Genomic DNA, 24,137 nt, shown 5'->3' on the forward strand with positions numbered 1-24,137 from the left:
CCAAGGGGACTCTGCCGTGTCAGTAGTGGAGAGAGTCCCTTTCTCTCTGGTAGGAGCAGCCCTTGGGCTGGGAGAGCAGTCAGCCGAGCTCCCTGGGCATCCCCACAGGTCCCTCCTGGGTAGGCAGGACCACTGGCCCACTGGCCCAGACCCTGAGAGCTCTGTCTCTGTAGCTGGTCCCCTAAGCAAATGAGTAAAGGTGACAACAGAGTGACCACCAGGCACTGCCCCCTCCCTAGAGGATCACACTGGCTAGTTTGCTGCTTGCTACTCATTTAGTGCTGTAGCCTCCACCTGGGTCCATGGTCTTGCCTGGTGTCCCTTGGGGGCAGGGGACCAGCCCAACAATGCCGACGCTCCCGCTGTGGGCTGTGCTGTAACGAGCATCTCTCTCTGTTCCCTGAGGCTTGCTCTCCTCTTTCGGCACCTATGGACAGGTGACAGGTAGGCCTTGATGTCTGCTGTGAAGTTAGAGTTCTTCCCTGACACCTTGGGTGGCCTGAGGAGGACAAGATGGGGCTGGAAGATCGGAGGCGCCCGGGACAACACCCAAGTGTCAGTCTGGGTGACACTTGGATGTGGGGCTATTTATCGAGTTGATGGGTGGTGTTTTCTTTCATTTCCCCACTTCCTTTATTCTTCCCAGTAATCGTCAGTACTTTACAAGCCTACCTAAAATCGCGTGCGTGCACATATGCACGCACACTCCCCTGCTTCATTTTTCTCTAGCACTTAGCTCCATCTGATGCAGGTATTTTCTTGTTTTATCTGTTGTCCGACACCCCCACCTGGATGCGAGGTCCAGTGACAAGAATCTCTGCCTGTTTCTTCCCTGCTGGATCCCTGGAGCTTCTGGCACACAGTAGGTGCTCAATAAATGTTCACTGGCTGGATCAAAACCAAAAACAGAACAACTCTGGGGCCACGTTGGGCTGCCCAGTTCTCAAATGACCCTTCATTGTCCGTTTAATGTGCTTTAAACGAAAACAGTTTTTTGGTTTTTTTTTAAATTAATTTATTTATTTTTGGCTGTGTTGGGTCTTCGTTTCTGTGCGAGGGCTTTCTCTAGTTGCGGCAAGCGGGGGCCACTCTTCATCACGGGGCACGGGCTTCTCACTATCGTGGCCTCTCTTGTTGCGGAGCACAGGCTCCAGACGCGCAGGCTCAGTAGTTGTGGCTCACGGGCCTAGTCGCTCCGCGGCATGTGGGATCTTCCCAGACCAGGGCTCGAACCCGTGTCCCCTGCACTAGCAGGCAGATTCTCAACCACTGTGCCACCAGGGAAGCCCCCGAAAACAGTTTTACTCTCAGACCTGAACACGAGCTTCTCCGCTCAAGGAATACACTCCTGGGGTGCTGTACCCCATTAGCACCCCTGGTGGTCAGGGGAGACAGCTCCTTGACAACCTGACTCTCAGAATCCTGGCCTCCAACAAGGTCTGGCTCCAGGAACTCTCACTATAAGCTTGCAAAGTGCAGGAGTGAAAGCAGGAAAGATGAAGATCAGATGTGTGGCAGGACTTTCCAGAAAGTGAAAGCCTGGAGTATGCTGGAGATTCAGGGAGTCAGAGGTCTGTGCCAGGTGGTCTCAAGAACAATGAGACTCAGCTTTGAGGGATTTCATTTGCTATAACCCCCTTGGGAGCTCAGACCCAACACCTGCTTCCCCAGCCCTTCCTGCTTCATCTATTCGAGGGCAGCTGCATCCTCCAGGCACTGGAGCCAGAACTACCGCATCCCCTTGACTCCTCCTCTCTTTCTGTCATCGCCACATCTGGTTGCCAGCCAATCCCGGCAGCCCTGCCTTTGAAATATCCCCAGTATCCGACCATCTCTCCCAACCCCCACTGCCTCCCTGGGGGCCACCATCACCTCCCTCCTGGACTCTTCCAGTCGCCTCCTCAGCTGGGCCCCCGGCTTCTGCTCTCACCCCTTACACTTCCTTCTCCACCCAGCAGCCCAAATTGTCTTCAAAAATAGGAATCAGGGGGGCTTCCGTGGTGGCGCAGGGGATAAGAATCCACCTGCCAATGCAGGGGACACGGGTTCGATCCCTGGTCCGGGAAGATCCCACATGCCGCGGGGCAACTGGGCCCGTGAGCCACAGCTACTGAGCCTGCGCTGTAGAGCCCACGAGCCTCAACTACTGAACCCACGCGCCACAACTACTGAAGCCCGTGTGCCTAGAGCCCGTGCTCCGCAGCAAGAGAAGCCACTGCAATGAGAAGCCCGCGCACCGCAACGAACAGGAGCCCCCGCTCGCCGCAACTAGAGAAAGTACGAAGACCCAACGCAGCCAAAAATAAATAAATAGATGATAGATAGATAGATAGATAGATAGATAGATAGATAGATAAATAAATAAATGGAATTAGATCAGGCCCCTCCCCAATCTAACAACCTCCAGTCCCAGTGAAAGCCAAACCCCTCCCCGCAAGTCCCTGCCCACTGCAGCTGGCCCAGATACACGCAGGCTTTTTTATTTTTCTCCCTAGTTCCTCCATTCCACCTCAGGGCCTTTACACTTGCCATTCCTCCTGCCTGGAGCACTTTTCCTATAGATTCATCTCATCTCAGGCTTCCCAGCAAATGTCACCACCCTTGAGAAGGCTTCCTGCCACCATAACTACCCTCCAGTCACTCTCTCGCCTCACCCTGTTTTATTTCCTTCACAGCACTCAGTATGAGCAGAAATCATCTTTTCAATTTACTTGTTTACTTGTTTGCCCCTCATATACACACATAAGGACCTTGTCTGTTTTGTTCACTGATGTCTCCCCAGCCCCTGGCACATAGTAGGTATTCATACCTTTTTTAGGATTGAGGAATTGCATTATGTTTACTTATACATTCTCGTCAAACACATACATGGTTTAAAAATTTAGTTAAAAAGAATTCTGGGGGCTTCCCTGGTGGCGCAGTGGTTGAGAGTCTGCCTGCCAATGCAGGGGACGCGGGTTCGAGCCCTGGTCTGGGAAGATCTCACATGCCGCGGAGCAACTAGGCCCGTGAGCCACAATTACTGAGCCTGCGCGTCTGGAGCCTGTGCTCCGCAACGAGAGGCCGCGATGGTGAGGGGCCCGCGCACCGTGATGAAGAGTGGCCCCCGATTGCCGCAACTGGAGAAAGCCCTCGCACAGAAACGAAGACCCAACACAGCCAAAAAATAAATAAATTAAAAAAAAAAAAAAAAAAGGAATTCTGGGACTTCCCTGGTGATCCAGTGGTTAAGAATCCGCCTGCCAATGCAGGGGACATGGGTTCGATCCCTGGTCCAGGAAGATCTCACATGCCGTGGGGCAACTAAGCCCGTGCGCCACAACTACAGAGCCTGCACTCTAGACCCCACGAGCCACAACCACTGAGCCCACGTGCCACAACCACTGAAGCTCACGTGCCTAGAGCCCGTGCTCCGCAATAAGGAAGTCACCGCAGTGAGAAGCCCGTGCAACACAACGAAGAGTAGCTCCCTCTCAACACAATTAGAGAGAAAGTCCACGCGCAGCAACGAAGAAGACCCAACACAGCCAAAAATAAAATTAATTAATTAATTTTTAAAAAGAGTATAGTTTTAAAAAATAAATTTATTTATTTATGGCTGAGTTGGGTCTTCGTTGCTGCGCGTGGTCTTTCTCTAGTTTCGGCGAGTGGGGGCTACTCTTCGTTGCGGTGTGCAGGCTTCTCATTGCAGTGGTTTCTCTTGTTGCAGAGCACAGGCTCCAGACGCGCAGGCTCAGTAGTTGTGGCTCACGGGCCCAGTTGCTCCGCGGCATGTGGGATCTTCCCAGACCAGGGCTCGAACCCGTGTCCCCTGCATTGGCAGGCGGATTCTTAACCACTGCGCCACCAGGGAAGTCTCTGAAAGTATACTCTCTTAATAGGGAAAAGTGAGACTGTTTAAGGAGAAGTCATTGGAACCCTCCAAACACACACACACACACACACACACACATCCATGTTCTTATTGCCTACTAAAATCCTTGTCCCTCTCCTTGATTCCCCCTGGTTACAGGGAGCTCACCACCTCTCAAGGACATATACCATCCTCCCCCATCTCTTCCACCCAGGTGGCTTTGGGAGTGGTGGGGTCTCCGAGCTTTGATGGGAAACGTCTCCAAAGCTGAGGAAGGCCAAGGAGAGCTGAATGCAGCTGAGCAGCTGAGAACCCAGGCTAGGGCAGGAGGTGTCAGATATGAGACCATGAAGGTCTCGACTGCCACAGTCCCAGGGTCCCTTAACAACCCCCTCCCTACCCCTTCAGGCCCCAGATGGTAACACCAGCCCTCCTAGATTTCCCCCAAACCTTTGTCAAGAGTCCTTTTTGAAACGCCCCTCGGTTCCCAGCTGGAGGGCCCCGGGTGTCTCCTCCTGGGGCCCCGCCTGATGCACACCCTGACCCAGAAGCTGTCCTATTTTTTCCCAACTGTATTACCAGAGCTGCAGAAGGGCACAGACATCACAGAGCAGCCCACCCATTTCACTGATGGGAAGCTGAGACCCCAAATGGTGTGTGTTTTTCAGTGACTCCCTGAGTGGTGTAGAGGTAACATGATTTGCGTCTGGGTATATGAGGGCGACGTGTCTTTGGATGTACATATCACATCTAGCATATTTAATGCCTGGATCTATTCTCAGCTTCAAATGGCTTAACTCAGCGATTCTCAGATTTTTTGGTCTCTTTACATTCTTAGGGAAAACCAAAGAGCTTTTATTTCTGTTTCATAAGTCATATCAGAAATTAAAACTGGAAGTTCTTGGGACTTCCCTGGTGGCGCAGTGGTTAAGAATCCGCCTGTCAATGCAAGGGACACGGGTTTGAGCCCTGGTCTGGGAAGGTCCCACATGTTGCAGAGCAACTAAGCCTGTGTGCCCCAACTACTGAGCCTGTGCTCTAGAGCCCATGAGCCACAACTACTGAGCCCGCGTGCCACAACTACTGAGGCCCGCATCTAGAGCCCGCGCTCTGCAACAAGAGAAGCCACTGCAATAAGTATGTGCACTGCAACGAAGAGCGGCCCCTCCGCTCGCCACAACTAGAGAAGGCCCACGCACAGCAACGAAGACCCAACGCAGCCAAAAATAAATAAATAAATAAATTTATAAAAATAAAACTGGAAATTCTTGAAGATGATTCAAAATTCATTTTTAAATAGCAATAATAAACACATTACAGGCTAATATAAATAACATATTTTATGAAAAATTTTAGTGAGAATAATGTCATTATTTTATACTTTTGCAAACCTCCTCAAAGCCCAGCATAACAGAAGACAGTTGGATCCTCCTGGCTGCTTCTGCATGCAGTCTGCTGTGATATCACATGTCATACAGCTTCTGGAAAACCCCACCTGGCACTCATGGGAGAATGAAGTGAAAAAGGCAGAATATGTCTCAGTATGAAAATTTGACCTCGCGGACCCCCTGACATGGTCTCAGGAACCAGTGCCCAGGTCACACTTTGAGAACCGCTGGCTGAACTTATTTAATGCTCACAATGATGCTAGGAGGTGGGTACTAAAATGAAATTATCCCCACTTTACAAGGGAGAAGGCCCAGAGTGGTGAAGTTACTTGTCCAAAGTCACACAGCAGTAAGGGGTAGAACTGCGGTCTGAACCCCAGAAATTAGGCTCTTAACCTCAACAAGATCTGTGTGTGTGTGTGTGTGTGTGTGTGTGTGTGTGTGTGTGATCATAAATAAATTGTATAGTATGAGTGCACTTCTCAAGGCCTGGCATGGCACCTGCCCAGGTCACACAGCCAGGAAGTAGCATCAGGAGTTAAGAGCCAGTGCTCTGAGCTTGAATCCCTTACCCTGACACCCTAACAAGTCTCTCTGGGAAAAAACAGGAAAATATTCGCTGACAGACCATCATCAGCAGGCTATCTAGTCTCTATGCCTCAGTTTTCCTAGCTGTAAAATGCGCTTAGTAATAGAGCCCAGCTCAGAACCTTGCTGTGGGGAAAAAAATTAGCAGAACATAAAAGATTAGTTCCCAAGTTGTTCAGTGTGGTTATCCAGAGCCACTTGAAGAGTGTTCCCATCAGCCAGTGCACATGAGAGTTCAGAGGTGTGTGCCTCGGTTCCTCTGTCCAACCAGACAGAGGAACCCTTGCTCTCTGCCAGCCTCCACCCACCTGCCTCTCCTAAGTCTCCTGTCCCACCTTCATTAGTTGCATTGTGGTCTCCTAGGAGCACTTAAGCGCCTGGAAACCCCCATGCCAGGCTGCTGAAGGGGTTTGGGAGAGAGAGGTGTAGTATCTCCTACAAGAGTGGGAAAGGCCTGGCTCAGTCACCTGGGTCCCCATTTCTCTGTGGGAGTGCTATAACTCCTTAGTTCCCATTTATGGTCTAATGGGAAGCTCTGATGTCGGGGTTCCCGTGGGAGCAGTGGTGGATATAAGACCCCAGGATCCTGGTCTCTGAAGTTCCTCGGATACCTGTGTCCCAGTCCCTGGGAGGTCCAGATGTCAAATCCTGCTCTTATAAGTAGGGGGGCAGAGCTTGGGTGCAAGGTCACCTTCTTGTCCAGGGGGTCTTGCTGACACCCTTAAATTCTCTCCTGAAAAAGAGTCTCTAACACCTGGATTTGCGCCCCTGGAGGGGGCACCGACGTCTGGGTCTCCACCCTTAAAAGAGACTCAGGTGCAAGGTGCCCGTCTTATCCCGAGGGGCTGCTGGGGTGCCGGGTTCTCTTCGGGAAGATGGGATGATAGTCCCTCCCAGTGGGGTATAGAGATGGTGCCCGGACTCTGGTGTTCTTCTCTCGGGGTGGGGAAGCTGACTTCGACGTTCTCGTTCTGGTGGGGTGAGGGCACTCGGACACCTGAGCAGCCCGGGACTCCCTTGCTTGGAACCCCCTATCACGGAAAAGGCCAGAGTGGCCGGAGCTGGGCTGGACCCAAGGGCGGAGAGTCTGTGGGCGGGGCTCCAGCAGGCCCCGCCCCCGCCCGCCAGCGCTGTCCCCGCGTCTCGAAGTCTGCGAGGCCTCGGTGGGCGCTGAGAGCCTAGCGCCACAGCCCGCGCGACTCGCCGAGCCCGGCCCGCCCCAGGGTCTATGGGGCCGCTCCTCTGCTGCGCCGCCCGGCCGGCCCCACGCCGCGCCCGGAGCCTGACCCGTGGCCAGGTAACGAGGCTGTGGGTACTGCGGGTAGGGAACGCCTGGGGGCTGGCATGAGAGGACAGGGAACTCCTGGGTCCTGGAGGAGAAGGGGACCGGAACTCCAGTGTGCTGGGAGCTAGGGCATCGGAACGCCTATATCCCGAGGCTGAGGGAGGGGGCGCACAGATGTTGGGTCCTGGAGAAATAGGGGGCTGGCGGATCTGGACGCCAAGGTCTAGGGCATCGGGACACTTGGTTGGGGAGGCTTGGGGGCGGTGTGGATATGGGGAGCGGGGGTGGATCCTGAATGCCTAGTCCTGGTGGAATGAAGACCTAATTCAACACGTTCCTTGTTCTGGGGGATCTGGTTACCAGGACACTTGGGCCCCGAGTGTCTGGTCCATCCTGGGGGCGTCCTCGGGCTGAGGCTCTGGCCACTGCATCTGGGGTTGAGGCTCGCACGTCCGGGCCTTCAGGGAGGAAGTTGTGGTTGCGGAGATTTGGCTGCCCGGACACGTGGCATCACCCCGAGGGGATGGGGGTGGTCCTTGGGCAGAGCATAGGGTGGGGTCCCTGGCCTCTGTCCCCCCTACCTCCTTAGCCCAGCCCGGGAAATAGGCGCACGGCAGATGCAAGGAACCGGACTCCTGGGATGGGCTTCTGGGGGGCGGATTCCCCGGGGCAGAGGGCTCTGGGGACGGCAGCCGGGCGCGCCCGGGCCCCGGCGAGGCGCCCGCCCCCCGTCCGGCTTGGGCATGCTTGGCACGCAGCGCGCGGGCCGGTCGGATCCGTATGCGCGCCGCGTGCGCCTATTGGTATGCGGGAGCCGGCCTGGCGCGGGCGTGAGGCGGGCGCTCTAGCGGGCTGCGCGGGGGAGGCGGCGGCGGGGCACGTCCTCGCCCTGAGCTTCTCCCAGAGCCCGGCGCGGTGAGAGCCTCGGACTGTGTAGCGGGGCCCCCAGGAAGGGGAAACTGAGGCAGCATCCAGCCGCAGCTCCTTGCTGGGACCCTGCGCCCCACGCGGACCTCGGTTTCCCTAGCAGGTGCCCCACCGGCCCCCTCGGGCGCTGAGCGCTGCCTCCCGCTCCTTCCCGCTGCAGGAGACGCGGCTCTCGAGTTCCGCAGGCTGCTCTGAGCCCGCCTGAGCGGGTCTCCGCGGAGATGGCGGCCCCCTACCCCAGCAGTGGCGGTGGAGGCGAGGTCAGGTGCGGGGGAGGTCGCGGCGGCAGCGTCCCTTGGGACTTTCTGCCGGGGTTCGTGGTCAAGACCCCGCCCGGACCCTGGTGAGCAAAGCTCCGCCCCTCGGGCTGTGGCCCCGCCCCCAAGGCGGTGTCCCGGGAGGATTCACACTCACCTTCTGCCCCGCCCCCTCGGGCCAGAATTTCTTACCCGGAGTTGCTCAACTGTTGTTCTGTAACACCCACCCCACACACCTGACGTTCTGTTCCTAGCCCCCTTCCTCGGAATTCCTACCCAACATTCTTATCTCTCTCCTCTTCCTCCTCCTTCCCCCAGAATTTACACCCGAGGTTCTGCTCCACGGCCGGGTGTAGAAGTCACACTCAGGCTCTGCCCCACCTCCGGAGTGTTGAATCCACTTTCAACATCCCGTCCCGTTCCCGAGGCCCCAAGAGGCGAGGCTCGCCCCCCAACCCCAGACCCCTGAGTCCCCGGGCCCCGCTGACGCTCCCTCCGCGCCGCCCGCCCAGCCTGCAGGCGCAGCGCAAGGAGAAGTCCCGTAACGCGGCGCGCTCGCGGCGCGGAAAAGAGAACCTGGAGTTCTTCGAGCTGGCCAAGCTACTCCCGCTGCCCGGAGCCATCTCCAGCCAGCTGGACAAGGCGTCCATCGTGCGCCTCAGCGTCACCTACCTCCGCCTGCGCCGCTTCGCCGCTCTCGGGGCGCCGCCCTGGGGGTTGAGGTCCGCGGGGCCGCAGACTGGCCTAGGTGAGTGCGCATGCGCAGGGGTCGGGGGTCCAGGCGCGCTCCCCCAATGCAGGGCACCCGGTATCTGAGGGTGCGCGCCAGCTCTCGCCCAGCTCCTGCACCCGGAGGGAGTACAGGATTTGGAGTCAGACCTTTTGTGTGTTCCTATCAGGCGGCTTCTACTGTCCAAGCCTCAGTTTATTCACCTCTAAAACGGGCTCACCAGGTAGGGACGATTTCATGAATTCTGGCCTAATCACGGGCCTGGCCACACTGGATCATACCACCAGTTAATGCTATTATTGTTATCAGGGGAAATGAATCATTATTATCACAAAGGAGATTATCACAGCTCCATGGACGGGACAGAGGGGACCCAGCCTGGGCCTCCTATCCACTAATGGGCAAGAAACTCCCGCACTCAGACCTGAGGGACCCCAGAGGGAACCTTTAGAGTCTGAATTCCCAGTTTGGGATGCGGGAGGGAGACAGGATTATATGGCAGGTAAGATGGCGAGCTTCAGAAAGACGGGGGTCCCTGTCCCCACTCAGCCAGTCCCCACCGTTGTGACCCTGGGCAGGTCGCCTCACCTCTCTGTGCCTCACTTGTGAAATGGGAATCATGATGAAGCCCCTCCCCCACCCGCAGGGCTGAGAAGAGAAGAAGATCTACCAGGTAATATTTACATGTGTAAAGACCCTAAACACACCTGGCACAGAGTAAACGATCAATGTCTAGCAAGCACTGTTATCAATGGTTACCTGCAGGTTTATTGAGCATCTACTGTGTGCCTGCTACGGTTCTGAGCCCTCGAGATCCAGCAGGAAACAAACTGCATAAAAGTGCCTGCCCTGGACAGGCTGACATCCTACTGGCCAAGACACAATAACGAAATGCAATCAATAATATGTTAAAATATAGAATATGTAAAACAGATATATATAGAGAGATAGATATCTACTTTCATTATTATTCAGACTTCATTATATAGAAGCGTTATGTTATTGTTATTACTTTTATTTTATGTTTTATTGCTTTACTCTTATTACGTACGAGAAGAGAGCGAATCGTCTTCATCTGAGGTCGCAGGTGACAGGGACAGGGCACCCTAGGCTACTTCCCCCCCCCCTTCCCCGCCCAAGAAGGATTGTCCTTAAGGTGGGGTTGGAGGGGCTCCAATTCCCCTCCTGCCCTGGTCTCAGGGGGGAGGGGGGAGAGAAAATAGCATTGATTAAACTCGCAATAAATCACCATTTAAATTTAAATAATCCGGCTTCCCAGGCGGTAATTAGGCGAATTGACTGGCGCGGAGAGAATGCGGCATTAGCGCCGCTGATTACTGTCATTACCGCGAACAACATGTGCGCCGGCGGGGGATAAACATCTTGTCTATTGTCCCCAAGCCCCGGGGAGAGAAAGGGGGGGGGGGACGCTGAGAGAGCCCCACCAGCGTCCGGCCTCCCCCCTCCGTGCTTGCCGGGATGGGTAATTCGACGGGTAATTCAAGACCACTGACCTCAGCAACCTCCCTGCCTGTACGTGGGAAGGGGGAGGGGCAGGACAGTGTGCGGGGGAGGAACTGCGTGGACTCCCGCTGTACCCCCCAAATTAAGAAATTGGGAGCATCTCCTGCTCTCCCGCGTCCCCAACAAGAGGCCAAGCACCTGCTTCAATAGTTCAGATGGGAAAACTGAGGACAGTGACTTAGCTGCTGTCAGAGAGCAAAGCATTGTGCCTCAAGCTCTCTGTAAAGGAGGGAGCTCCCGTGTTCTCCTCAAAGATAATAGCAATAACATACCAGTCAGACACAGTGTTGAGTGCTGCATCCAAATTCACTTGCTAATCCTCTCAAAAATCTTTGGAGGGAGGCAATGCTATGTTCCCATTTTATAGAAGGGGAAAACTGAGACCCAGAGAGGTGAAGTTCTATGCCCAAGGTCACATAGCCGAGAAGGGGCCCAGCTGAGATTCAGACTCAAGTGGCCTGGCTCCAGAGCCCACCTTCTCAACCACCATCCTTGGCATGTTTGTGGGTCTCCAGGGATGGGTCCTATGTTGCAGGTCTCGGCCTCTCTCTGGGCCTTTCTACCATCTGTGAAATAGGATGACAGATGTTGAAGTCTAGCCAGGGGACTCTAAGTCTGGGGAGGAGACAGCCTTGATCTCCTATCAGTGTTTGTCATTCATTCAACAAACGCCCAATGAATACCTTCCCTGTGCCAGGCACCGTTCTAGGTGCTGGGGACATAACAGGGAACAGGACAAAGTCCCTGCCCTCAAAGGTGGGCCTACACACCTGACATGGTAGGTCCCCTGCCCCCCACCTCCCTGATATCACCTTTCTACCCCTCTGACCTCTTCAACACCCCCCCCCCCCACATGGGCCACCTAGCTGTTCAGAGAAGCCTGTTCCCACCTCAGGGCCTTTGCACTTGCTGGGCTTCCACCAGGAACTCCCTTCCCTTAGAATGTGGGCTTTTCAGTCAAGCCTTCCCTGACCACTCTATTAAAAATGACAACCCTGGGATTTCCCTGGTGGTCCAGTGGTTAAGACTTCGCCCTCCAATGTAGGGGGTGCAGGTTCAATCCCTGGTCAGGGAGCTAAGATCCCACATGCCCGGGGCCAAAAAAACAAAACATAAAACAGAAGTAATATTGTGGCAAATTCAATAAAGACTTAAAAAAAGAGAGAGAGACTAGCACGTGGTATATAGTAGGTGCTTAAAAAAAAAAAAAAAACACAATCCCCTGCTCCCAGCCTGTCCTATCGTCCTTTCCTGCCTTATTTCTTTCCATAGTACTAATCATCATCTAATACTATATATTTTTTATTTCTCTTGTTTATTGTGTTTCTCCCCTACAACACCTTGTGTGCTGAGCCTAGAATAGTGCCTGGAACACAGTAAGGGGTCACTAAATATTTCTTGGGTGACTATAGAACTGCGTGAGGGGAGGAGGGGGGACATCACAACTCACAGGCCAGGCACGGCCTCTCTGAGTAAGTGACCTTTGAGCTGAGACTGGAAGGAGGTGAGGGAGCAAAAGCTAGGAGAAAAGCTGGAAGGAGAGTTTTCCAGGCAGAGGGAACAGCAAGTGCAAAGGCCCTGAGGCAGGCAGCAATCAGCTTGCTAGATGCAGGCCACAGTTGTGAGGTCAGGGGCTCCAGAGAGGAGTAAGTGAGGCAGGAAGTGGTCAGCGGGTCAGGGGCCAGGTCCTGCAGGGCCTCTCGGGCCATGGTGAAGACTTTGGCTGTTACCCCGAGTGAGATGGGAGTCACAGAGGTGGTGGATGTGAGGGCAGAAGCTGGGAGCCCAGTGAGGAGGCAAGTGCAGTGGTCCAGGTGGGAGGTGGGGCAGCTAGACCAGGGTGGGGGCAGTGGGGTGAGAGGTGATCGGATTCAGGTGATGCAGTGAGGGGCCAGCCTCAGGACTTACAGAATATGGGTGAAGGCGTGGGAGAAAGCAAGGGTCAAGGTGGATGGTAAGGAAGCCTCCCCAAAAGGTAGAGGTGCCCGAAGTAGAGCTTATCCTAAGAATAGTGCAGGACTCACCTACTGTGTACCTGGCTGTGTGCCATTTGCATGCATGAACCCATTCAGCTCCTGCCCTAGACCCATTTCACAGATGCAGCTGAGGAAAGTACAGGCAGACATGCACCCACTCCAGTCCTCAGGCCTGCTCCCAGGGAGCAAGGCACTCTGATTATGGCAGGGGGCTCCCTCTTCCAGACTTCCAAAGCTAATGAAGTCCCAGCCCTTCATTAGCTACCCTAGCCCAGGGCAGCAAATCCCTCAGGGCAGTTGAGAATGGGAGGTGGAGGGGAACCCCTGGGAGAAGTCCTGGCTTCTCCCCTCGGCCCCTCAGCACCCCCTCTGTGTGTGGGGGAAGATGACAACTGGGACAGTTTTGTTCCAGCAGAGGCAGGCTCTGATAAGAAACTCAGCAAATGTTTGTTGAATGAGCGAATGATGGTTGGGGTCCGGATGTGAGGAGGGGGCAGATCTGAGAGTAGGGAAGAGCCCGCAGCTGAATTTGGGGGACACAGGAGTTGAGGTATTTGTGGGAGAGAGGAGGGAACACAGAGAGAGGAGTCAGGGAGTTGGTGGATTTGGGGCAGGGGGAGGCCAGGGGTAATAAGACACATCAGTCAGGGATGGGGACAGAGGCCGGGGAAAGGATGGGGGAACAGCAAGTGGCTGAGCCCTCCTCCTATACACACCCCCCTCCCGACGTGCCCATTAAGGCTGTTAATTGCAGCCGTTCAGTCTGACCTGGGCTGATCCTGTGAGAGGGAAAATGAAGGAATTAGCAAAAATGACAGGGGAAAATTGCGACAATTAGCAGGCGGCATTGTTCCCGCCTGTCACCCGGCTGGTTCCCGCTGCATCTCGGGGGAGGGGTCCCCATCACCCTCCCCCCCCCAGTTATTGTTCCTGGAGCTCCAGGCGGGGGTGGAAAAAGGGTGTGAACAGCCGTGGGGATGTTGGGGGTGCTCCTGGGAGAGGAGGCGTGACCAAACATTAAGGGGCTGGGGGCGGGGCTTGGGAGCTGCGTCCTGATTGGGGGGAAGGGGGCGGCGTTTCGCCGCCTGGTGTTTTGATGGTCTGGAAATAACAATAGTAATCACGCTATTAATACTGATCCCAGCTCTGTTTCAGAGCACCTGCTGCATGCGGGCGCCTGGTAGGCCCTTTCAGCTCCCTAAGCCAACTGAATGCTCAACACCCCTGTGAGATCAGCTCGCTTAGCAAACCCACCTGACAGAGGAGGAAACTGAGGCACAGAGAAGTGAAGGCACTGGTTCCAGGGCACACAGCCAGGGAGGAACAGTCCTGGGACTTAACACCAGAACTGGACCCTCAGCCCTGCAGGAGCCAGATGCTTGGGGACCCTCGAGGTCACTGGCTCCCCAGTCTGGGCACGGACCCCTTGCGGGGGTCGTTCTCTGCAGGGTCAGGGAGGGCATCCTGGGTGGGAACAGAGTCCAGGAACACAGAGCCTCTGCCCACGCCCAGCATGGATGTCTGGAGCTCTCTGCTCCTCGCTGCGGGGGATGGGTCGGCCTGTGTCTCTGTTTCTGTCTACTTCGCCATCTCTGTCTTCCTGCCACTTTCTCTGTATCTGTCTCTGTGCATCTCTTTCCCTCTGTCCCTCCATCTCTTTATGTCTCTCTGTCTTTACCTACCTCTGCCTCAGTTTCTCTATGTCTATATATGTCTCTACCCCTCTCTTTTTAAAAAAATTTTATTGGGGTAAAATTTATATAACATGAAAGTCACCATTTTACAGTGTGCAATTCGGTGGCACTTAGCACATTCACAATGTTGTGCAACCAGCACTTCTGTCTAGTTCCAAAACATTTTCATCACCCTCCAAAAACCCTGTCCCATTAGCAGTCCCTCCCCATTCCTCCTGCCCCTCCCCCCAGCCCCTGGCAACCACTGATCTGCTTTCCATCTCTGGATTTGCCTCTTCTGAACGTTTCATATAAATTGAATCCTACACTGTGTAGCCCCTGTGTTCAGCTTCTTTCACTTAGCATAATGTTTTCAAAGTTCATTCACGTCGTAGCATGGATCGGTACTCCATTTCTTTTTATGGATGAATAATCTTCCATTCTATGAATATAGCACATTTTATTTATCCATTCATCAGTTAATGGACATTTGGGTTGTTTCCACCTTTTGGCTATTAGGAGTAATGCTGCTATGAACATTCATGTACAAGTATTTGTTAGAGCACCTGTTTTCAATTCTTTGGGGTGTATACCTAGGAGTGGAATTGCTGGGTTATATGGTAATTCTATGTTTGACTTATTGAGGAATTGCCAAACTATTTTCCAGAGTGGCGCATCGTTTCACATTCTCACCAGCAATGCACGGGGGTTCAATTTCTCCACATCCTCGCCAACACTTATTTTCTATTTTTTAAAAAAATTCGAACCATCCTAGCGGGTGTGAAGTGATCTCTCATTGTGGTTTTGATTTGCATTTTGCTAATGACTAATGATGTTGAACATCTTTTCATGTGCTTATCGGCCATTTGTGCATCTTCTTTGTAAGAATGTCTGTTCAAATCCTTTGCGCATTTTTGAATTGGGTTGTTCATCCTTTTGTTGTTGAGTTGTAACGTCCTTATTTCTTTCTCTATTTCCTTATACCTCTCTGTCCATCTATTTGTGTCTTTGTCTCTCAATGTCTCTTTCTCTGTCACTCTGTCTCTCTCCTTTTCTGTCTCCTATCACCCTTCAGGTCTGAGCTCAAACACCCCCTCCTTCAACAGGCCTTACCCCATGCTGCTTCTTTTATTTATTTATTTATTTATTTTAAATAAATAAATAAATAAAATATTTGGCTGCGTTGGGTCTTTGTTGCCGCACGCGGGCTTTCTTCAGTTGCGGCAAGTGGGGGGCTAGTCTTCGTTGCAGTGCACGGGCTTCTCATTGCGGTGTCTTCTCTTGTTGCGGAGCACAGGCTCTAGGGGTACAGGCTTCAGTAGTTGTGGCACGTGGGCTCAATAGTTGTGGCTTGCAGGCTCTAGAGCGCAGGCTCAGTAGTTGTGGCACACGGGCTTAGTTGCTCCGCAGCATGTGGGATCTTCCCGGACCAGGGCTCGAACCCGTGTCCCCTGCATTGGCAGGCGGATTCTTAACCACTGCGCCACCAGGGAAACCCCCCATGCTTCTTTATTTCACACCACCTATTCGATTCTTCATAGCACTGGCCACAAATGATAGTTCTATATTTGTTAGTTTCTTGCTTGTTTATAACTGCCCTGGCTTGGGTACCCTGTGAGGGCAGGGCTGGGTTGTCCTGGTCACCTATGTGTCCGCAGCACGACCCAGTGCAGGGCCTGGCGCACTGCTGATGCTCAGGGAGTTTGCTGAATGACTGAATGGATGAATGGGTGAATGAATGAATGAATCCCTTTCTGCATCCCCTGGTGTCTCTGTGTCTCTGTGTGTCTCGGTTTGTCTGTCCCGCCCACCCCTGCCCCACCCACCCCTCCCCACACCCCAGGTCTCTCCCTGACAGGGCCCAGGTCCCCCCAACCCCCCAAGATGGCTGCAGGACTGGGGAGAAGAGAGGGAGATATGTAGCCTAGCTCCCTGGGGGTCTGCCCAGAAGGTCAGGGGTCAAACCAACAGGCCCTGGCCTCACCCCTCCCTCTTCCCCCAACCCCAGGCCGCAGGGGCCCCGTGGCGCTGGTCTCCGAAGTCTTCGAGCAGCACCTGGGAGGACACATCCTGCAGGTGAGGCCCCTTCCCCGCCTGCTGCTCCTTGCTGCCACCTGGTGGCCGTCTCGGGAGAACCGCACCCTTTTCTCCAGCATCGGTCCCGTGGGGGAGCCCCAGAACTGGGAGGCAGAATGCTCAGGCTCCCCCTCCTGCTCCCCCCCGGGGCCACTGAAGCGCTTTCCCCCAGAATAATCCATCCCAGGCTGAGATCCAGATTTCAGAGCCTCTTACAGATGCCAGGCCCTCCTCTCCCCGACCCCGTCTCTCTCCACTCTAGTCCCTGGACGGCTTCGTGTTTGCCTTGAACCAGGAAGGGAAGTTCCTCTACATCTCAGAGACAGTCTCCATTTATCTGGGTCTCTCACAGGTAAGGGGCCCGCAGCAGCCTGCCTGGACTGGCTCAGCTGCCATCTCCCTTGCTGGCCCTCCTCTCTCCTGGCCTCACCATCCCAGCATGAAAAAAAAAAAAGACTGGATCTTTGGTTCCCAAAGTGTGTTCCTTGGAACCCCACATGGCACCTAACATGGCTCCTCCTCCCAGGCAGAGGAGGGTTATTAAAGTAAGAGGTCGATTTGGAGAAAGCAAAATAGCAGAAAGATAAATTTGCCTATGAGTGGTTGCCAACTGTACCGTATTTACCAAAACTTGTTTATTCTTAACACTTTTAAAGGATTACAGCAATTCGTACCGGAAGGGCTTGGGTTTTCCAGCTTGGAAGATTTTCTTTGGCATTTTAGTTGACTAGTTTGCATTTTGCCTTTATTTCAACCCACTGTTTCTGTTCCAGCTCCTGCAGCTGGTGGCTGAAAGGTAAAAGGAGGGCAAAGAGAAGCCAAAAGCCCCCATCCCTGGAGTCTTGGCTCCTTGCAGCATCTTAGGCCTTGCCAATCCAATCAGTACAAATTGCTGTCAACTTTTATCATTTTTACAAAGATTTTAACAAATGGTAAATTTAGAAAATTCAGTGCGTTGGTATTTGGCCTTCGTGAGCAGCTCTTCAGTGAGTTGTTGGAGGTTCCTGGAGGAGGAAGACCCTGAAGGGAGAATATGGACAAGAGGAAGGGAGTGGGGGGAAAGGCTCGAAGCTGGTGTGTGTGGGGGGGATGTTTAATGAGGGATAGAGGGAAGCATGTGACCCCAAGCCCAGGGGCTGTGGGAGCCATGGGAGGTTTCTTTCCTTGTTTTAAAGTTTTATTTTATTTATTTTTATTTTTGGCTGCGTTGGCTTTCCGTTGCTGCGCACGGGCTTTCTCTAGTCGCGGTGAGCGGGATACTCTTCGTTGCGGTGCGCGGGCTTCTCATTGCGGTGGCTTCTCTTGTTGCGGAGCACGGGCTCTAGGCGCACGGGCTTCTGTAGTTGTGGGCTCAGTAGTTGTGGCTCGCGGGCTCTAGAGCGCAGGCTCAGTAGTTGTGGCGCACGGGCTTAGTTGCTCCGCGGCATGTGAGATCTTCCCGGACCAGGGCTCGAACCCGTGTCCCCTGCATTGGCAGGCAGATTCTTAACCACTTCACCACCAGGGAAGTCCCATGGGAGGTTTCTGAGAGGAGGAGGGCCATGGTCAGGGGAGTAACTTAGGGAGGGGTATGTACGTGGGGACTAAGGCCAGAAGACCAGTGAGGACGCTGGGACAGAAACACAGCAGGGAGAAGATGGGTGCCGGGACTGGGAAGGTGTGGAGATAAGGGGACTGCTGTGAGAGATTTGAGGGATGAATGAATGTAAAAGTCTGTCTAATTAAAAGGTTCTAACTCTTTAAAGAGTTTGAAAGCCATTCCACTGCTTGTGTCCTGATTTCCATCCTGTGAGTCATTTCAGGGCGCAGTTGTTTGCTGTATGGGGGTGAGTGAGTAAGCAAGAGCTGCGTAAATGAAGGCTTACGACACCCCCATCCCAACCACATACACAGCTTCTTTATACTGTAGGCAGGGGCAGAAAATCCTTCATAATCTCTGGGTTTGAAGTGGGGGGGCACGGGAAGCGCCTAAGTTTATATCCGCCTTTAAAAGGGTTTAAATATATATATGTTTTCCTAATAAAAACACACACCTGCTTGCAGGCGAGTGAGTCTGTGGCAGAACAGGCGGGCGAGTGACTGCGCGCGCACCTCACCCGCCCCCTGCATCCCCCTCCTTCGCCGGCAGGTGGAGCTGACGGGCAGCAGCCTCTTCGACTACATTCATCCGGGGGACCACTCCGAGGTGCTGGAGCAACTGGGGTTGCGGGCCCCGACCCCCGGGCCCCCCACCCCGCCCTCCGTCCCCTCCTCTTCCTCCTCCTCCTCATCGTCCTCCTCGCTTGCGGATACCCCTGAGATCGGTAATTCTCAGGATCCCCAAAGAAAGAGGCCTGAGGGTAGCTTAGGGGATGCTGGGTACAGTGTATCCAACTATGTCTCCTTTATACAAAAACACTCTTGCTAGAGTTTTGCAAGCAAGTTTTTGTAAAATGAATCAGCGTCTAAATTGAGGTAGCGAGACGTGGCTCCCTAAGATTGCCCGGATCCCCAAGATTTGAACTTTAGAAAGACCCCCTCTGGCTGCAGAGTGGACGTGGGTGCCTGTGGGTGACAGATGTAACCAGGCTTTGGTAAATAATAATAACGTGTGCTTATTGGGCATTTACACGTGCCCTGCCTTTAAGTACATAATTTTATTAAATCCTAACCACAAGCCCACAAAGCAGGAGCTATGACTATCTCCATTTTATAGAGGAGGAAACTGGGGCACAGCATAGAGAGGTTAAGTGTCCCAGGTCAGCTGTAAGTGATTGAGCTGGACTCCAGCCCAGGCTTGTCTGACTCCAGCGTCTGTGCTTCTACCCCTTCTCTCCAGTGGAAAATTCCACTCCATTTTGGGGAGGGTGTTGGAGATTACCCTGAAAGTTCCTTTTAGCTCTGAGATATTGGGGGACTGAGGTTATCTTTCTCATAAATAGGCTTTTCTTATATGGGGTTTGCTTAATACCCAAACCATCTGAGCTATCAGCAGTGCTTGCAAGCTTGGGGAGATGTTTGTGACACATGTGGAACTGTTAGAGAGCGTGATTGTATTTACACCTCAGTTTGAGGCACAGGGTCATCTGGGTGTGAGCATATTTATAAGACAATTTCACAGGGTTTATAGAATAATCTGTATTTGTGTGGCTTATTTGTTGCTATAGCCCAAGCCCCCACTCTGTGCTCAGCCCTCTGTTGGGCAGGGCTGGGCACAAAGTGGTGACAAGAGCCCCAGCCCCACCCTCCCGGGGCTCACAGTCCAGTGGGAGAGACTGACCCTGTCCCCAGACAGTGATGACCCAGAGTGGGCAGGGCTGGGGTAGGAGACCCCAGAGGGGCAGCTGACCCAGCCTGGGGGTCAGGGAGGACTTCCTGGAGGAGATGTCTGACCTGAGACCTGGAGGTTGTGGCTAGAGATGACGTCAGCAGGAGGCAGTTCTTGCCAGTTTTAAGCCATGGTGAGGAGGGGCTGGGCTTTCCCCCAAGGGTACTAGGGAGCCATGGCAGGTTCAGAGCAGAGGAGGGATGGGGTCAGATCTGAGCTTTAGAAAGACCAGGCTGGGTGCTGCTGGGAGGGGAGGTTGGTGTAGGATGTCAGTGGGCTTGTAGAACCAGTAGGTGCGTCTGTGTGACTGTGGCCATGACCCTGTGTCTGGATAGCTCTGTAGAGGGCAGGGGTGGCCCGTGTTTGTCCTTTTCAGGACCCCATAACATTCCTTCACTCTTCGCCCCAGAGGCCAGCCCCACCGAGGTGCCCCCCTCCTCCCGGGTCCAGGAGCGGTCCTTCTTCATCCGCATGAAATCCACCCTCACCAAGAGGGGGCTGCACGTCAAGGCCTCAGGGTACAAGGTGGGTGTGGGCTCTCCGCCCCAGCCTCTGACTCCCGCGTCCCCTCCCTGGCCCGAGGAGAGCGCCTGTATTCATGCCAGCTCTGTCCACGGGCCCCTGTTCTTGGGGATGACAGCCAGAGCCAGGCCCTGTGGCCAGGTTGTGGTCCTCCCGCCCCACTGGCCCCGCCTTGCCCTCCTCCGATCGCGCCCGCCACCTGCAGGTCATCCATGTGACCGGTCGCCTTCGGGCCCGCGCCCTGGGCCTTGTGGCCCTTGGCCACACGTTGCCCCCGGCCCCACTGGCTGAGCTGCCGCTGCACGGACACATGATCGTCTTCCGACTCAGCCTGGGTCTCACCATCCTTGCTTGTGAGAGCAGGTACCGGGGTTGGGGGCTGAGGTGGGAGGATGGGGGCGCACGGGAGAGGGGGTAGGCAGGAAGTCAGAGGAGCTCGGGGTCGGGGGGTGGGGGCGGCTGGGGCCCTGGGGAGCCGCGGGAGGAGGGAAAGCAGCGGAGGGCGAACTGGAAGAGGGAGTGAAGGCGGAGGCTAGGGCGGGGCCTGGGGCGGGGCCTCTGGGATGGAGGCGGGGCTGTGCTCGATTCCGAGAGGCCCAGGCCCTCCCTTCTGCAGAGCTCCGCCCTTCCCTGCTCCTATTTCTCACTGCCTCTCCGGCCTCTCATCTCTCGTCCGCTCTCCCGCACCACGCAGTGGGGGGAAATTAAATAGCGAAATAGTCTCCACGCACCGAGCGCCTCTGGAGTGCCCGGGCCACCCCACACCCAGGAGTGCCGTCTGCTTGAATGCCCATAGCTGCTCGAGGAGGGACACTATTATTTTAAATATTCTCCCACCCATTTTACAGAGGGAAAAACTGAGACCCAGAGAACTCCAGAGCCAGGGTTTGGACCCTGAGGGATTCCAGAGCCAACCCTGTCTCTTTCTCCCCACCCCATGGTCTGGGACCCCTTCTCCCCTCCTGTCTATTGCCCCCTGCCCTCAGAGTCAGCGACCACATGGACCTGGGGCCCTCGGAGCTAGTGGGCCGCAGCTGCTACCAGTTTGTCCACGGGCAGGATGCAACCAGGATCCGCCAAAGCCACCTGGACCGTGAGGACCCCTCACCCCAGACTTGAGCACCCCCACTGCCCCACTCCCTGCAAGTCCTTCTCCTGGGCTGACCACAGTCCCTCCTGTTGCCACCTCTGGGGGCTCCACCCAGCACAGGAAGAGCAGCAAGGAGACTCTGAGCAACGGCTCAGGATGGGGGCGTGGGGAGTAAGGGGAACCGTGGGGTCGCTCTGACCCACCCTTCAAAATCCAGGGGCCTTGATGCCGGGTCACCTCTCGGTCTTTCTGACTCGGGCTCTCTCTGCCTCCCTCTCTGTACTTTGCCTTTCTCTTCTCCACACCGTCTGACCCTTCCCGTTTCCCTGTTGCCCCCTCTCTGCCCATCTCCCTGTCCATCTCTCTCCCACTGCCTCTCTCTGCCCCTCTCACCTCATCCCGCCCCTACCCCATCCCTTCCGGTGTCTCCGGTCCCTGGGCTGGGCCCAGTGCTGGACAAGGGCCAGGTGATGACCGGTTACTACCGTTGGCTACAGCGCGCCGGGGGCTTCGTGTGGCTGCAGTCCGTGGCCACCGTGGCCGTGAGCGGGAAGAGCCCTGGAGAGCGCCACGTGCTCTGGGTCAGCTACGTGCTCAGGTGAGGGTTGCGCCCCTCTCCTTTCCCACAGGGAGCTCAGAACTCCCTCCAGAAGATTCTGCCAGCTCTCCCCACCTTCGGGTGGGGGCTCTGCAGGGAGGGCTTCTAGAAAAGGACAGATGTGGGCGGTGGTGGTGAAAACATGAAGGGGAATAGCGTCCAGTGAGAGTAAAGGCCTGGAGGAGGAATGAGCTTGCAGGAGGCCAGGGGTGGGTGGGGGAGTGACAATCGCTTCCAGGGAGGAAGAGGCAGATATGAAGTGGCCTCAGGCCCTGGTTGATTCTGGGGCACTGGTGAGCCATGGCAGGCTCTTACCAGGGGAGGGCCAACACAGAGCAGACCAGATGATGGAAAGAAGCTGGAGGTGGGAAGGACGTTCCAGGCCGAGGGCACAGCATAGGCAAAGGCTCAGAGTCACAGCCGGACCCACCTGAGGAGCTAAAGGGAGTGCTCCGGGCTGGAGTATAGAGTCTCGAGAGACGAAGCTGAGGATGATGGTGGGGGCACTGGGGAGCCATGGAAGGGTTTAGGGCTAGAGAGAGTCACAGTCAAATCTGCTTCTTGGAAAGACCACTCTGGCTGCCACGTAGAGGGAGGTCTGTGGGACAAGACAGGGACTGGGAGGCCAGGGGCAGGGCCTGGGAAACGCCAGGCAGCACAGGCGGAGGAGGGGAGGCGGCCATCTGGCCACCTCTGGCTTTGCGGGGCCTGGGTCTGAGCCTCTGAGAGGAGCAGGTTTGGAAGGAAGATGCTGAGGTCAGATGAGCATGAGGTACCCGGGGGACACTTAGGTGGTGACAACCAGGCGGCCACGGGCTGCAAAGGTTTGGCCTCGGGAGACTGGGCCAAGCTGGGCTAGAAGCCAACTTGGAGTTTGGGGTCCAATGATGAGTCCTGAGTGCCTCGGGCGGGGGCTCTCCAGTCACTGCGGGGGGGTGGGGGGAAGCGTCTACACTCAGAGGGGGAGGGGAAGTCTACACTCACAAGACTAGCAGGCAGGAGGGAGTCTCCCCTCACCAGAGGCCGGGTGGCCCGGGACTCGAGCTCCCAATCCCATCTGTCTTGTCCCAGTCAAGCCGAGGGGGGCCAGATACCTCTGGACGCCTTCCAGCTTCCGGCCAGCGTGGCCCATGAGGACACGTCCAGCCCGGAGCCAGCACCCACAGGTGAGCCCACCTCCCACCCCAGCCCCTGGGAGGCTCCGAGTGGCCTCTGGGACCTGTGCTGTCCGGTGCGGAAGCCACTAGCTTCACATGTGGCTATTTACAGTAAGATTAAAATTAAAATTCCATTTCCTTAGTTGTACTCGCCACGTTTGAAGAGCTTGGTGGCCATAGGTGGCCAGTGCAGGTATGGAACTTCCTTCCATCCTCGAAGGAAGTCCTCGAAGGACAGCCTGGGTCCAGACCAGAGCCTCTGGCGTCTGGGGCATGGTCGCGCCTTGTGGTGGTGGCCGTGCCATGCACTGTAGGGCTTTTAGCAGCACCCCTGACTTCTACCCACTAGAATCCAGGAGTGTCCTCCTCCCCAGTTGTGACAACCAGAAATGCCTCCAGACTTTGCCAAATGTCCCCTAAGGGGACAAAACCCCTCCAGCAGAGATCCACGGGTCTCGGGTCTTGACCACCGGGCGCCGCTCTATTCCACAGATGGGAAGGCTGAGGGCTGGGGACGCGCACACACGGAGCCCTTCAGAATCTTCCTCTTGCAGAGCCAGAGCCTCCAGTGGAAGGAAAGCAGGCCGCCCCCCCGCAGGAGGACAAGGCCCCCCAGCCCCGGGGCAAACCCATCAAAGTGGAGCCTGGCCCGGGGGAGACTGAAGACCCGGAGAACAGTGGGGATGAGGAGCCGTCCGGCCACCTGGCCCCAACGAGGCCCGAGTTCACGTCGGTCATCCGGGCGGGGGCCCTGAAGCAGGACCTGGTGGGGCCGTGGGGCCTGGCGCCTCCTGGGGACCCGCCACCTTCCCTCCTGCACACTGGCTTCCTGCCCCCCGTGGTGCGGGGCCTGTGCGCGCCTGGCACCATCCGCTACGGCCCTGCCGAGCTGGGCCTCGTGTACCCGCACCTGCAGAGGCTGGGCCCAGGCCCCACCCTCCCCGAGGCCTTCTACCCCGCGCTGGGCCTGCCCTACCCGGGGCCCCTGGGCACCAGGGTGCAGCGGAAGGGGGACTGAGGACTGGAACAGCCCCCCACGTGGCCGGACCTGGGGGATGGGTGGGGACCAGGGCTCTCCGCCCCGGTGAATTAAACGCCTGCTCCCGCTCTGTGGCTCCTCTCTGGGGTCAAGGAGCTCCTCTCTCCTTTTCTGCCTTCTTAGGTATCTCCGCGTGCCCCCCAGCGC

At 55.5% G+C, this 24,137-nt stretch overlaps 1 protein-coding gene across 2 annotated transcripts; it reads left to right on the top strand.

The window, feature by feature from the left end:
- Window positions 1-6,953: 6,953 nt before the first annotated feature.
- Window positions 6,954-24,064, top strand: NPAS1 (neuronal PAS domain protein 1). 2 transcript variants are annotated; one of them, XM_082367693.1, is made up of 12 exons: window positions 6,954-7,126; window positions 8,202-8,384; window positions 8,811-9,046; window positions 16,204-16,277; window positions 16,540-16,629; window positions 18,406-18,580; window positions 19,994-20,109; window positions 20,312-20,469; window positions 21,093-21,199; window positions 21,647-21,794; window positions 22,866-22,960; window positions 23,506-24,064. In XM_082367693.1, exons 2-12 carry the CDS (start codon window positions 8,263-8,265, stop codon window positions 23,967-23,969), a joined length of 1,785 nt encoding a protein of 594 aa, XP_082223819.1. In that variant the 5' UTR covers window positions 6,954-7,126; window positions 8,202-8,262; the 3' UTR covers window positions 23,970-24,064. The 2 variants fall into 2 exon arrangements, with proteins under 2 accessions (XP_082223819.1, XP_082223820.1); XM_082367694.1 differs by having other exon boundaries at window positions 21,694-21,794; window positions 23,506-23,642.
- The last annotated feature ends 73 nt before the right edge of the window (window positions 24,065-24,137 follow it).

The sequence above is a fragment of the Balaenoptera borealis genome (assembly GCF_965194805.1).
Source record: "Balaenoptera borealis genome assembly, chromosome: 19".
NCBI classification, from domain to species: domain Eukaryota; kingdom Metazoa; phylum Chordata; class Mammalia; order Artiodactyla; family Balaenopteridae; genus Balaenoptera; species Balaenoptera borealis.